The following is a 12,144-nucleotide window of genomic DNA, read 5'->3' on the forward strand; positions in this document are numbered from 1 at the left end:
GGAAATTCAATTTATTAATACAAAATAATTGGAAAAATCTGTGCTATGCACCTTTGTTGGGGGGAGGAGGAAGTGGCAAAAGACTGTTACTGTCACAGAAAGACCTGAGAAACTCACATAACAGCACTCTCATCTTCTTCTGAACTCTGACAATAGTGACAGTGTCTACTATTTCCAAGCTGCTTTACATGTAGTGTTTATGTTTTCTCTTAGACTAAGAACTTCCAGTAGGTGGGGATTGTGTCTATTCATCAGTCTATTCCCCCACTGTCTATTCATCAGTCTGTCCCCCCCGCCCCAGGGTCAGCTGCACACCCATAATAAGGCAGCCAATAACAGTTATTGATCTCAATCTCAATATATTCAATATATATATATTGAACTCGAGCTTGGAAGGAGTGTCTTTAGGGATCTCTCGGCCTTTCCTTATTCTAACAAGTCCCCATTGTACTATGCAGAAAACCAGGAGTACTTTGAGAAGCATCGATGGCCACCCGTCTGGTACCTAAAAGAAGAAGATCATTACCAGCGAGCCCGGAAAGAGCGAGAGAAGGAGGACTACCTCCACTTAAAGCGACAGCCGAAAAGGAGATGGCTGTTCTGGAACGGCCCCTCTTCACCTTCCTCCTCAGCGGCTTCCTCTTCGTCCCCCTCCTCCTCCTCAGCTGTAGTTTGAGAGCTGCCTTGACCCTTCCAGGACAGCCCTGCCACGGTCCCCCCTCCTCTCTACACCTACCCCAAAGCCCCTCCACCCTCCTCCATCTGCATCGCCCCTCTCCCCACGCCAGGGACAAGGGGACCCATGAGGGTGGAGCAGATCACACCAGCCAAACCATCTCGACGGAAGGGAGGCCCAGGGACTGGCCGAGGATGGCAAGGAGCCCGAGCTGCCGGGACTCCCCAAACGAGGTGTCAGGGAGAGCCGAGCCTCAGTCATCCATCCTCTTTGTTCCCATTTGGGATTTGGAGTCTTCGTCATGACTGGATATCCATGAGCCAAGGAAATCCAAGTTGTGATTTTTGTAGAGGATTTATTCTTTGAATGGGGGAGAGGGCCACAAACTCCTTGGTGAGAAGACAACAAGGTTTTCTCAGAACTGACTTGTTTCCCAAAGGACTTGTAGTCTGCAGATGCATTGGGGGAAATTGGACTTGGGGCCGAGTTAAGCACTGTCCTCTGCCCCACCTTTCCTTTGTAAGCTAATCTAGGCTACATCCTCCCTCCATCACTAAGAGCCGTTTCTCTTGGCAGTGTCTGAGAGGAAGATGGCGGGAGGGCCAGGAGAGCCTTCTCCCACTCATTTAGATTTGGCTTGGTAGACCCAGGAAGCCCCTATCATCCCAATAGGACTAGAGCTGTTCAGAACTCCCCAGACTAGAAATCTTAATGCCAGTGAGAGACTCTTCCCTGCTTCCTGTCTCCCCCAAGGCCTAGAGAAAACTCACTGGACAGAAACCCCCAGGAAGAGGGAGGATAGGAAGTATGGGAGAAGAGAGGGAAGAGTGTTTAACTACCACCAACTCATAGCACTTAGAACCAGAAAGGGCAACCTGCCTGACTTTGTCCTTTTACAAATGAACAAACAAGTTTAGGAGCCTTGGGTGATTGACCTAGAGCTACATGAGTGGTTTGTGGTAGGGCTAGGATTCAAATTCAGCTACTCTGTCACGATATCATACTCACTGGCTCTTCCCAAACTCAGTTTTGGTTTTGGGGAGGGGGAGGAGATGAGGTGGAGGGTGGAGAAAAAATTACAAAGGAAGGTAAATATAGCAAAAAAAAAAAAAAAAATCCCTCTAAATCCCCATCAGACTACAGAATAAAAAGCAGAAAAAGCTAACAATATTAAGCCAAACAAAAGCCCCCCTGAGGCCAAGAGAAGGTTTGTTGAAGAAAAAAAAAAAAGATTGAGTTATGAGAATAGCTCCACAGCTGCTCTCCAGGTAGAAAGGGATTCACCTTTACTGTTTCCTGACTTAAGGGAGCCTTGAAGAAATTGGGGGTGAGAGTTCAGCTGAGCTGGAAGGGAGCATTTGGCCCTTCAAAGCCTAGCAATTGACTCTTCTGCCCACAGTGGCTTTTGTTATTTTTCCAGATTGACCCTTTGGTTTTCTCTTCTCTGAGAGTCAAAGTCACACACCTGGTCTTCACCGGGTGGTACTGGGAGGTATTGTGTTGTGTGTGTGAAGTGCTGAATTGAGAGGAGTTAGGGAACTGGCTTTACCTCAAATGTATGGCACCACTCCCCCACCCCTCAATTTGGGAAGAGCAGAAAAGGGATAGTGTTAAGATCAGAACAGAAGGCCATTTTGAGAAATAGGGCAAGGTTGTAGTTCTGAGGGGAAAAGGAAAGGGGTGATAATAGTGCCTGCAGCCCCCATGGGGCAAAAGGAGGGCTGGCAAAGTTCCTTTCTCAATATTCCTTCCCCTAATCTTTTTCCTTAGTAGCCTTTTGGCTAATCTTTTTGGTAACCTTAAGTTTTAAATAGAGGCCTGGGAGGTCGGTTGAAACCCCTCAGAGACTCTGCCTCTTCTGGGAAACTGAGACAGGCCTATCTAGTAACTACTGTAGCAGTCTAGTTCCTGGGATCCACAGGACAGGTGAGGAAGAGGAAGGCCTGGGAGTTGGGAGTGTTAGGCCAAGACCGGAGAAATGGCTGAGAGGCTGGACTGACCGGCCTGCTGGGCTTACTGGAGAACAGCCTTGTCCCAGGAGAACAGTTGAACTGTGAGGACTGCTAGAGATCCGTTTTCCACGTACACACTCTCCCCAAGGTTCCGTTTCCCAAGCTGACTGGTCACCTTAGCGATGCGCTGCCCCCGCTGGCGGCCTCCCCTCCCTGTATGTGCAGGCGCAGGGGCGGAAGGCTGGTGCTATGTTGACAAATGCTGCTTTACCCTTAGTATCTCCGTAAGAAAAGGGCAAGTCTGAGCTAAGGGTTGCAAGCCTCCCTACATAGGGGCAGGGAAGAACTGATCTTCCCAGGGCTTTCATGAAGCCACAAGGCAGAATGGGAGGGTGGGGGGCTGGATGAGGACTTGCCCGACAAAAGATGAAAGGGTGGGGGGCTCTAGAAGACCACCTGACAGGGAGGTTGCCAGAAAATTTCCAGGTCTGCATTTGGAGTAAGAGGCTAGGAAGTCAATTGAGGGAGAAAAGGAGAGATCCAGCTAAGCAATTGGAGTTTCCTGATTGGAAAAGTGACTTCTTCCTTTTCAAAGGCTCTCTTCCTAGGTAGGCCTGGATAGAGTCTAGGAAGAAGAGAGGAGAAAAAGGGAAACTGCCCAGTGCCCAGTGAAGGACAGTTACTCCCTCAGGGATCCCTCTCCCCTTCTCCCCTGCTGTGCCCTCAGAGCCAATTTCTATCACACTCTGGTCCAGTTTGTGGCCTGGGGTGCCAACCTTGCTGAACCAGCCCTTAGAGGGTGGACATACTCTGACCCCTAGCAGCAAAGCAGATATACCTCTCTGCTGGGGCAAGAGATGGAGACGTTGCCCTCACATCTCCTCAGCCTTTGAGATGAACTCCAGGAGTTGGCAAGAGTTAACATAAACTCATCCATGCAGGGCATGGCTGACCGAATTACAGAGGAAAAGGACTGATGATACTCAATGGGAGGTGGGAGGGGAGGAGGAGAAAAAAAAACCCTCTTTTTATACAAGGTTTCATATTTAATTTGATCATAAATTCATAAATACATAACTTTTATACACAATGCCATTGTTATTGTTCTTGCTCTTCTGGAATGACCTTGTTTCTTGGACCAATTCTGAGAAAATAGGGAAGCAAAAAAAAGGGTCCTTCCATTTACAATTATACTTCGTTAGTAACAAAACATTTAATTCCACATTAAGTGCATAAAGTTTCCATTTCCTAGTCACAGCTGTTCTCTGGTAGGATCAGAATTCACAGTGATCCCCTAAACTTGAAATGATTCCTGAGATACACAAGTAATCCCTTATCCTGGGCAGTAGTGTCTGATTAAGCAGCAGGACATTTCAGTTTTTTCTGCAAAAGCAGCTTATTCAGTGGTGGAGATTCCCTTTGGTTTTTCCTTCCTATTCATCAGCATCTCCACCCCACATATGGCCAACCGAGAAAAATTAGGTAAATATTACTCACAGTGTAACAGGACTACAGAACATAAGCCCAAAACTTGCAATGTATGTTTTAGACACAGGTTCTACAAAGAAAACCAGCTGCAATGAAGTCCTTATCAGAAGTGAAGAATATATGACTGGGAGATAAGAAAAACCAAAGTGAAACATCTCCCCCCAAAAGACAGTAACTTTCTTGTTCCATAGAGTTTGAAACATAACCAGAAACAAGTCGCCTGAAAGAGTCCAACCTAGCCACATAAGTTGGGAAACTACTGGTTCAGACTAACAAAGAAAAGTAGAACTGATTAAAAGTGATTTGATGGTCTCTTCACTTTTTTTTCCCCCCCCCCGAGGCATTTGGAGTTAAGTGACTTGCTTGCCTGGGATCACACAGCTAGAAAGTATTAAGTGTGAGGCTGAATCTGAACTCATTCTCCTGATTTCAGGGCCATTATCCTGTCTACTATACCATCTAGCTGCCCCAAGTTCTTTTTCTTGATGAAACAGACCCAGAGTAAAGTGACTTGTTCACAAAGTTCATTGGTTCATGGTCACATAAGTTTACTGTGCAATAAGGACTAGAAAGAACCAAGTCTTGTGCTTATTTCCATTAGACTACAATGAAATAATTATTCAAACTAAAAAAAAGTTCATTTTTGTAGCAGTTTTCAAAGTGCTTTTGAATGTTATCCTCTCAATATGCATGGAGTAAAGACGGATGTGTATTGTCCCCATTTTCACTAATTAAAAAGTTATTGATCAGATAAGTGAAGCCACTTGCCCAGGTCACAATACTATATTTGGACTTAGTTACATAGTCATAGTATTTTTCTTACTGCAAAGAATTTTTTAAAATGACACTATTTTTTAAAAAAATGACACACTGGATTAAAAAAGACATTTTCTAATTTACTTTTTTAAAGTATAGAATAAAAAAAAAAAACATTTGAGAACCACCTGTATTGTATCTTAGGCCTCAAAACAAGCAACACTTATTTTGGGCAAGGGTTTAACACGGGCAGCATATTGGTAATACTGTAATCATATAGATGTAAACAGATACGACCTTAAAAAAATCACAGGCCTTCAGAATATGGCAAAACTTCAGGAAAGTAGTTGTTGACTACCTACTTCCCCCAAATCCCCATTCTCCAGCTTCTTCCTTTCACTGTTTTATCTAAAGTGGTCTAAGAGCAAACTAAGTGCAGAACAAAAGAATACAGAAAGCAGAGCCAGAAAGGAAAAACCTTCTCTTTGGCCTAGAAGATTTTTAGACATTTTCCAGTTTCCATTTTTTTTTTTTTTTGGCAGCTAATGCGCCCCCATAACCAGTATCGACACAGGTGTGTGTATGTATACATGAACATATAGACACAAATTTTAAGATAAATATATAAATAATCCCTACACATAACTCTTACCCTGCTACCTTAAGGCAGTGGGTTCTAGAGCATACAAAGCAATGACATTCTGATACCCATCCTAAGACCAGAAACCCCATGAGAAATATTGATCTTGAATTGAACCCCTTGATCAACTATCTCTTGGTTTTACAAATGGGGGAAAACATGAATCCTTAGAAATCAGGTATCTGCATATCCTTCATGTCTGGTTATTCTTTGATTGTTCATTCAAAGTTAATGTATTCACAGAATAAGAAGGGTAGCATGTATCAATATCTGAAGCCCCTTCCTTAATTTGTTTTTTCATCCTCTCTTTCCTGACAGATATAGAGGTTGCTCTTGATGAGTCTGTCCTGAATGTTTTGTCTGGCAGCTTTCTGGTGTATCTGGTCCAGGGTCTTCAGTAAACAATCCACACTGGCATCTTTGCCAGTTTTATTCAGCCATTTCATAAGCAGTTTATGCGGATGTTCTTGAGCATTCGTCTCAGTGTGTTTGATTGAAACGATGTCATTGTTGCTCAGCCCCAGCTGCCTCATGTACTTGTCCCAGGATTCCCAAGGTACCTCCTCTTCAAAGATATAAAAAGACTTCTCCAAAGCTAGAGAAGAAATAGTTAGTTTGGGGTGAGAGGGAAGAAAAAAGACTTCTAGGGATATGAAATAAGAGTCAATGAGAGTAGCTGACATAGGAACCAGGCTACTATGATATAACTTGCATGTTTTAGCCTCCTTTCTTAATTACCAATGAATATTTTAGCCATGTTGGAAGGGAAAGGACTGCTCTGAAGGGGACTGAAAAAAAATCCAATTAAAAGTTTGATATAGCTACTACCCTTACAGGGAATACAGTTTAGCTAGGGAAACTAGCAGTCTGCAATAAATGCCAAATGAATGTTATATATACAGTGAATACCTCAAGAATTTGGGAAGGGAGGTGGTCATTGTTGGCGTGGATTGGCAGGGAACAGAGAGGAATAACAAAAGAAATCTACAAGAAACACACTGAGCCCTTCTGGGGTCTTTTCAACTTTGGATTTCAGTAACTCAGTAGAAATCATTACTGCCCGACTCCTACACTTTCATTCCAAATGATCCCTTCCCAGCAGCACTAAGCCAGCGTGGTGAAATGAAGGAGGAAACTTAAGGGGGAGGTGTCAAACACTCAGACTTTGTAGCCCTCCAGAGTAAAGTGGGAACCAAATTAAGATGTAATCAGGGAAATATTTAATAAAATAAATAAAAATAGAATTCAACATAGGTAACATTACATTATAAAACTAAATTAATATGAAGCCTGCAGAAATCCCTACACAGATTAATGGTTTCTATTTGAGTTTGACTTTGCTGGTTCAGGGCATCCCCTTCAGGCCCTCTACTCCCTGGCACTCATCCTACTCCCAAGACTTTTAAAAGAAAAAGACACTTACTCTTTATATGGTTACCATCAGCTGGGAATAGTGACAGTGACTGTGGATTTAGAAGGCCAGTCATCTGCAAGAGAGAATGAGAAAAGCAATGGAAGTCAGGAGGCCTGGCTGCCCTACTACGTGGTGTGACAGTGAATAAAAACAAAAATCTTTTGACTTTGGTAGAACAGTTTCCTTAACTGTAAGATAGGAAGAGTTATATCTATCCCTTCAATCTCAACTGGCTGATGAAAAGTACCAGAGAAATGTAATATTAATTCTCTTAACTATAATTCCTTTTTCCTCAACGCCTAATCAGCCTTATTACAAGAGCAGCCCTTCCCTGCAGGAAAGCCATTCCCCCATTCTTGAGGAACCTTGTCTGCCCATTGACAAGACCATGTTGTGTGGACATATTGAGAGGGTGGCAGTCTCTACTTCACAGGCAGGTCAAGAAGCCTCAAGATATGGGGTAATGAGATGCTAGGTCCTTAAAAGTAAATTTTCCTACTTATCACTAATAATAGCGAATGCCATCATATTTCTATGATACTTAAGGATTTATAAAGTGCTTTATCCTCAAAACAACCCTAGGAGGATTTTACAGATAAGGAAATTAACAGAGGTTAGTTAGACAGAGATTAAATAACTTACTCAGAATCATACAATAAGTGCTGGAGGCAGGATTTGAAATCAGGTCTTCCTGATTCCAGGTTTAATATAATACCCTGTGCATTAAGCCACCTCGGCTGCCCTATGTGACCTTACATAAATTACTTAATTTTTCCAGACCTCAGTTTCCTCATCTGTAAAATGGAGGGAGAAAGGGGATGACCGCTGAGGTCATCTTTCAGCTGTAACCCTCTGATCCCAAGAGTTCACTCACTAAAAGATAGCCGTTCTCTGCTGAGGTTGGAATATCTTGTGGCACTGGTGGGTGTGAAGGAAGTGTTGGGGAAAGGAGGAAGTTGTAGTTCTCACCTCTGACACCATCCTAGAGATTGAGGCTCCTGCTTGGGAACTATTTACCAAGACCCTTGAGTGTTCAGTAGGGTGACCTAACAATGTTATCCCAAGTGAGACTGCCTGAGGCAAAATGGCCAAGCGAGAATGCTGAAGGGTATATGCAATTTGGGACCCTGAAAGATATGTGCCCTAGGTATCTTTTAGAGAATTAAGGAGATATTCTGCAACCCATTTACAAATAAGAAAAACAAATAAATATAATTGTGTCTCACCTCGATTTTCTCAGGAGACTTGGCTTTTTCTGGATCAACTGTCATATTTAGAAAGGAAGGAGAAAATACCTGATCAGGGAAACTGCATCTTTCCAACAATATCCTACCAGTGGTGCAGATGGTATTGGGTATAGAATGGGCATTTGATTTAGTGAAGAGGGGACAAGGACAGAAAAAATGATAGCTTTTCTAGTGCTCTGGATCTAGTTGGGATGTGGGGGAGAACAGACCTCAGGAATGGCTGATATAGTTTAAGGAAACTTATCCAGTCTAAAGAAGGTAGTCAGATTTCAGAAGTCATAGGCCATGAGTAATGGTTCTTTATAACTATCCTCAAGGTTTTCTCAACAAGGTAGAAGATATTACCCAGTAAGGGGAGAGATGTTACAACTTCTGAGTTTCCTTATGTATAAAATGAAGGGCTTTGACTCACTGACTCTCAGGTCTCTTCCAGCTCTAAATCAGAGCTTTGTGCCAAAGTTTTTCAGGACTGCCTCTTACCTACCCGACACTGGGTTTAGTTCTATGGAGGGAGGGAGCTGAAGGAGGAGAGAGAACATAAATGAGAGCCTAGTCCCCACCTGCACATAACTTAACTGGAAAAACAAAACAGTTTAAAGTAATTAGCAAATACTATGAGATAATAAAAGTCAGCATACAGTCAAGTACTAAATTGCATGGCACAGATGTATTTGTAGGAACTGATGAGGGAGAGATGAATAATAACTACATTTATTAACTCTTGAAGATTTACAAAGTCCTTTAGTTATATTATCTCACTTAAGCTTCATAATGATCCAGGTATTATTATTCCTGTTTTACAGATAAGAAAACTCATTATGTGGCTGACTAAAACTGGAAAGGCCATCTGTATAGACATCCTTCTGGGAACCCTCAAGGAGATACCCCAGAGACTACCCAAAACAATCTTATAGCCATTTGCTACCTACCAGATGTAATGACTTGGCTACATAGATCAAAAGCATCAAGGATGGGATTTGAATTCAGCTCATCCTAGGAGGGAGCTAAGTGTCTAAATGAGATCACCTAGCTTAATAAAGAAGGGCAGGGGATGGCTGGAGAAGGTATCATGAAGGAGGCAAGACTGGGTCTTGAAAAATGGATGTGTAGGATGTGCACAAGTGGAGAGGGAGATGTGTGTATGGAAGAAAAGAGGGGATGAGTTGGGAGAGGGATGGAGGAATAATACAATATGAACAAGGACTCCTTAGCCCATTCTATCTACTCCTTACCCCAGGGGTGTTTCCCTTACCTTCAGGATATGCACAAAAACCACGGAGGAAAAAAATTAAGGGACCAACCACGAAGATCAATACTGGTGCTAACAATAGATATCGTAGCCAATGATTTCTTGTGTCTGAGAACAGAGAAAGAATGGTCAATGTGCATGCTCCAGCCACCTAGTCCCCACCAACTAATCCATGTGCTGTGTGAATACTTGATGTCAGAGGTCTGGCACACTCCAAGTCACTCCAGGGGCTGCAAGGGTTGATTTCTACCATCCCTTTGGGGCACCTGGACAGAAAAGAAAGAGGAAGAAATGAACCAAATGTAGGTGAAATAGTTAAGAAATGCAGGGCCAGATTCAGAAGATAGGCAAGGGCAGGTGCTGAGGCTGGGGACTGGCAAGTCATGCAAAATTGATTTCCACCGTTAGGTGAGAACCACCCAAAGTGGAATGATAAAGTAGTGTGGGGGAGGAGAAAAAGAGATAAAATAGTTTGGGGGTTTCTAGATGAATGGCCAGACCCAGAAGTACTTGAAGAAAGGAAGAGAATGATGAAGAATAAGGGGTGAGGGAGGGACTGATGGAAAAGCTTTTGTCTTTGTCTTCCACCAGTAGTCCCCAGATCTGGGGAGAGCCTTATTGGGGCCTTACTCGAATTTACACTTTTTGCAAATCTCGCAGGGATGGTCTTTTGGACAGAAGGTGCCAGACTTGCAGTGACACTGGGTATTCTGGGTGATGGTACACGGCTTCTCCTCTTTCTGGCCTAGGGACACAGAGAAAGTTAGGTCTGAGGCTCCATCTCCCCTTTCACCTTCCATCACTGCTCAGTTCCAAGTTCCTCTGCCTCCCCTGCTCCTGCAGGGCAATTCAATTCAGCCTGAGAAATCTTGCCTGACCATCTTCTGTGTATCCAATATTAGGTCTGAGAGTGAGAGATGGAGAGAGACATCCAAGAAGCACCTGAGACTGCTAATAGACACTGCTTTGTCTTTATTTTTCAAGGCTTAAGTAAGTGGCACAGATATAGAAGGTCATCAGCATGGGCAACTGGGAAGATTCCATGAAGTGGGGAGTTCTTAATCTGGGCTTTAGAGTATGGGAAGGGTTTGGATGCTTGGAACTGAGCAGGACTGAGTATAGGATACTGGCTACTACACTGTTGTAATGTAATAACACACACGCACAGAATACAACATGTACACACAAATATACAATTCCACATGTGTATGTATATATGCACATGCATTTTACATGTATGTATAGATTGTGGTATATCTCTGCATATAAGGCATTTTATATTTATATATAGTGTACATTATATTTTCTGCACATAATATATATAAATCATATTATATGAATAATATGTATTATGTATAGTACACTGCTTGGCACATAGTATGTAAATGCTTTTTGAATTGATCTCATTTACCAGTTGTTCTTAATGCAAGGAGTCACATCAAAGTTTGTTGTATTTTACACACCCCAAGGACAGATAGGGAAAATCCATGTAAAATCAGGATCATTCCAAATACACTCATTTTCAAAAAATGAAGAATAGAGAAAAGGCAAATTCTTCAAATACACCATGTACTACCTCAAATTCTGTCTGCACTCATTTGCTAAGCTATCAATAGTTTTTTTTTTGATAGTGTGATTGTTTGATTCCTAGGAGTCAAATTCTAATGCTTTACTATTTCAAAAACTACTTAGACTTGAGTCTCCCTCTGCCCTCTGCTGGTTAAGGGTAGAAATACTCTTGTAGTACAAGTTCCCCCCAAACCCCATCCCTCCATCCTTCACTCCCAATTATTTTGGAACCACATTGTTGTTAGGACTGGGAAAGACTTCAGATATCCCCAAAGTCAACTTCTTTATTTGATTGAAGAGGAAACCAAGATCCAATACTGGACCACCCTGTCTCTACTCTAGCCTTCTGAGGCCCCCATCCTCTGTACCTGGCTTGCAGATCTGACAAGGGATGCAGGAGGGAAGTCCATTGGGGTACTCGGTAAAATCTATCCCACTGCGGCAGGGTGCACACACTCCTGTTTTGTTACGGGCCAAAATAGTCTTCAGATATTGTCCTAGAAATCAAAAAGAGTGAGGGGTGACCTTTTCTATGGCTCACCCAGATAGGGCTTTAGGAGATTGAGATATGAAAGCAGGAAAGAGTCATCGGCATAATTAACTCTGACACTCTCCCTTTCTTCTCATCATTTCCCAATCTGGGACCTGGACTTCACCAGGGCAAGGTTACCTGTCTCACATTCATTACCCCTTAACCCTTCAATTGTATCTGCCCCCATCCCCATCCCTCATCCCACCAGGGCAGGGTTACATGTTTCTGGTCCACTACCCCTTTGTCTTCAGCCCCCATCTCCATCCCTCATCCCACCAGGGCAGAGTTACATGTCTCTGGTCCACTATCCCTTCCTCTTCAGCTTATGTGTATCTGTCCCCATCCCCATCCCTCATTCCCTGGACCATCCTATGCCTTTCTTGGTATACCCAGCTCTCAGCAAAATGCCCGGTTTATAAATGTTTATTGACTAACTCTAATGGAACTCATCCAAGTGCTTTTTTGTCCCTGAAATTGGATAAAGGGCTTGGAACTCTCTCTGTGTACCCAAAACATTAGGTATGGATAATGAAAGCAAAGGACAAAGAGCTACTTCAAGACAAAAACTCATCCTCTTTCCTTTTCCAGAAAATGAAAGGGGGTGGGGAGAGGCAAAGAGGT

The 12,144-nt window shown here is 43.0% G+C and overlaps 2 protein-coding genes across 8 annotated transcripts in view; one reads left to right on the forward strand and one right to left on the reverse strand.

Annotated features, from left to right (window-relative positions):
- The window catches only part of RHOBTB2 (Rho related BTB domain containing 2), a 29,938-nt gene extending 26,220 nt beyond the window's left edge, over window positions 1-3,718 (forward strand). For 5 of the 6 annotated variants that reach the window (XM_031950894.1, XM_031950895.1, XM_031950896.1 and 2 more), the window contains one exon: window positions 459-777. In XM_031950894.1, coding sequence (XP_031806754.1) covers window positions 459-676 — 218 coding nt within the window. In that variant the 3' untranslated portion in view covers window positions 677-777. Of the gene's footprint in view, window positions 1-458 lie in introns of all 6 variants that reach the window. The other variant, XM_031950891.1, reaches the window with a different exon arrangement.
- Window positions 3,719-5,394: 1,676 nt separating this feature from the next.
- LOC105749071 (tumor necrosis factor receptor superfamily member 10A) overlaps window positions 5,395-12,144 on the reverse strand; it is a 30,219-nt gene continuing 23,469 nt past the window's right edge. For both annotated transcript variants that reach the window (XM_031950898.1, XM_012540051.3), the window contains 7 exons: window positions 11,360-11,488; window positions 10,053-10,167; window positions 9,612-9,688; window positions 9,426-9,530; window positions 8,153-8,190; window positions 6,936-6,999; window positions 5,395-6,107 (listed from right to left, as the gene is read on the reverse strand). In XM_031950898.1, the coding sequence (XP_031806758.1) occupies window positions 5,797-6,107; window positions 6,936-6,999; window positions 8,153-8,190; window positions 9,426-9,530; window positions 9,612-9,688; window positions 10,053-10,167; window positions 11,360-11,488 (839 nt within the window). In that variant the 3' untranslated portion in view covers window positions 5,395-5,796. The remainder of the gene's footprint in view (window positions 6,108-6,935; window positions 7,000-8,152; window positions 8,191-9,425; window positions 9,531-9,611; window positions 9,689-10,052; window positions 10,168-11,359; window positions 11,489-12,144) is intronic.

This window comes from Sarcophilus harrisii, chromosome 2, assembly GCF_902635505.1.
Source record: "Sarcophilus harrisii chromosome 2, mSarHar1.11, whole genome shotgun sequence".
In the NCBI taxonomy this organism is placed as follows: Eukaryota; Metazoa; Chordata; class Mammalia; order Dasyuromorphia; family Dasyuridae; genus Sarcophilus; species Sarcophilus harrisii.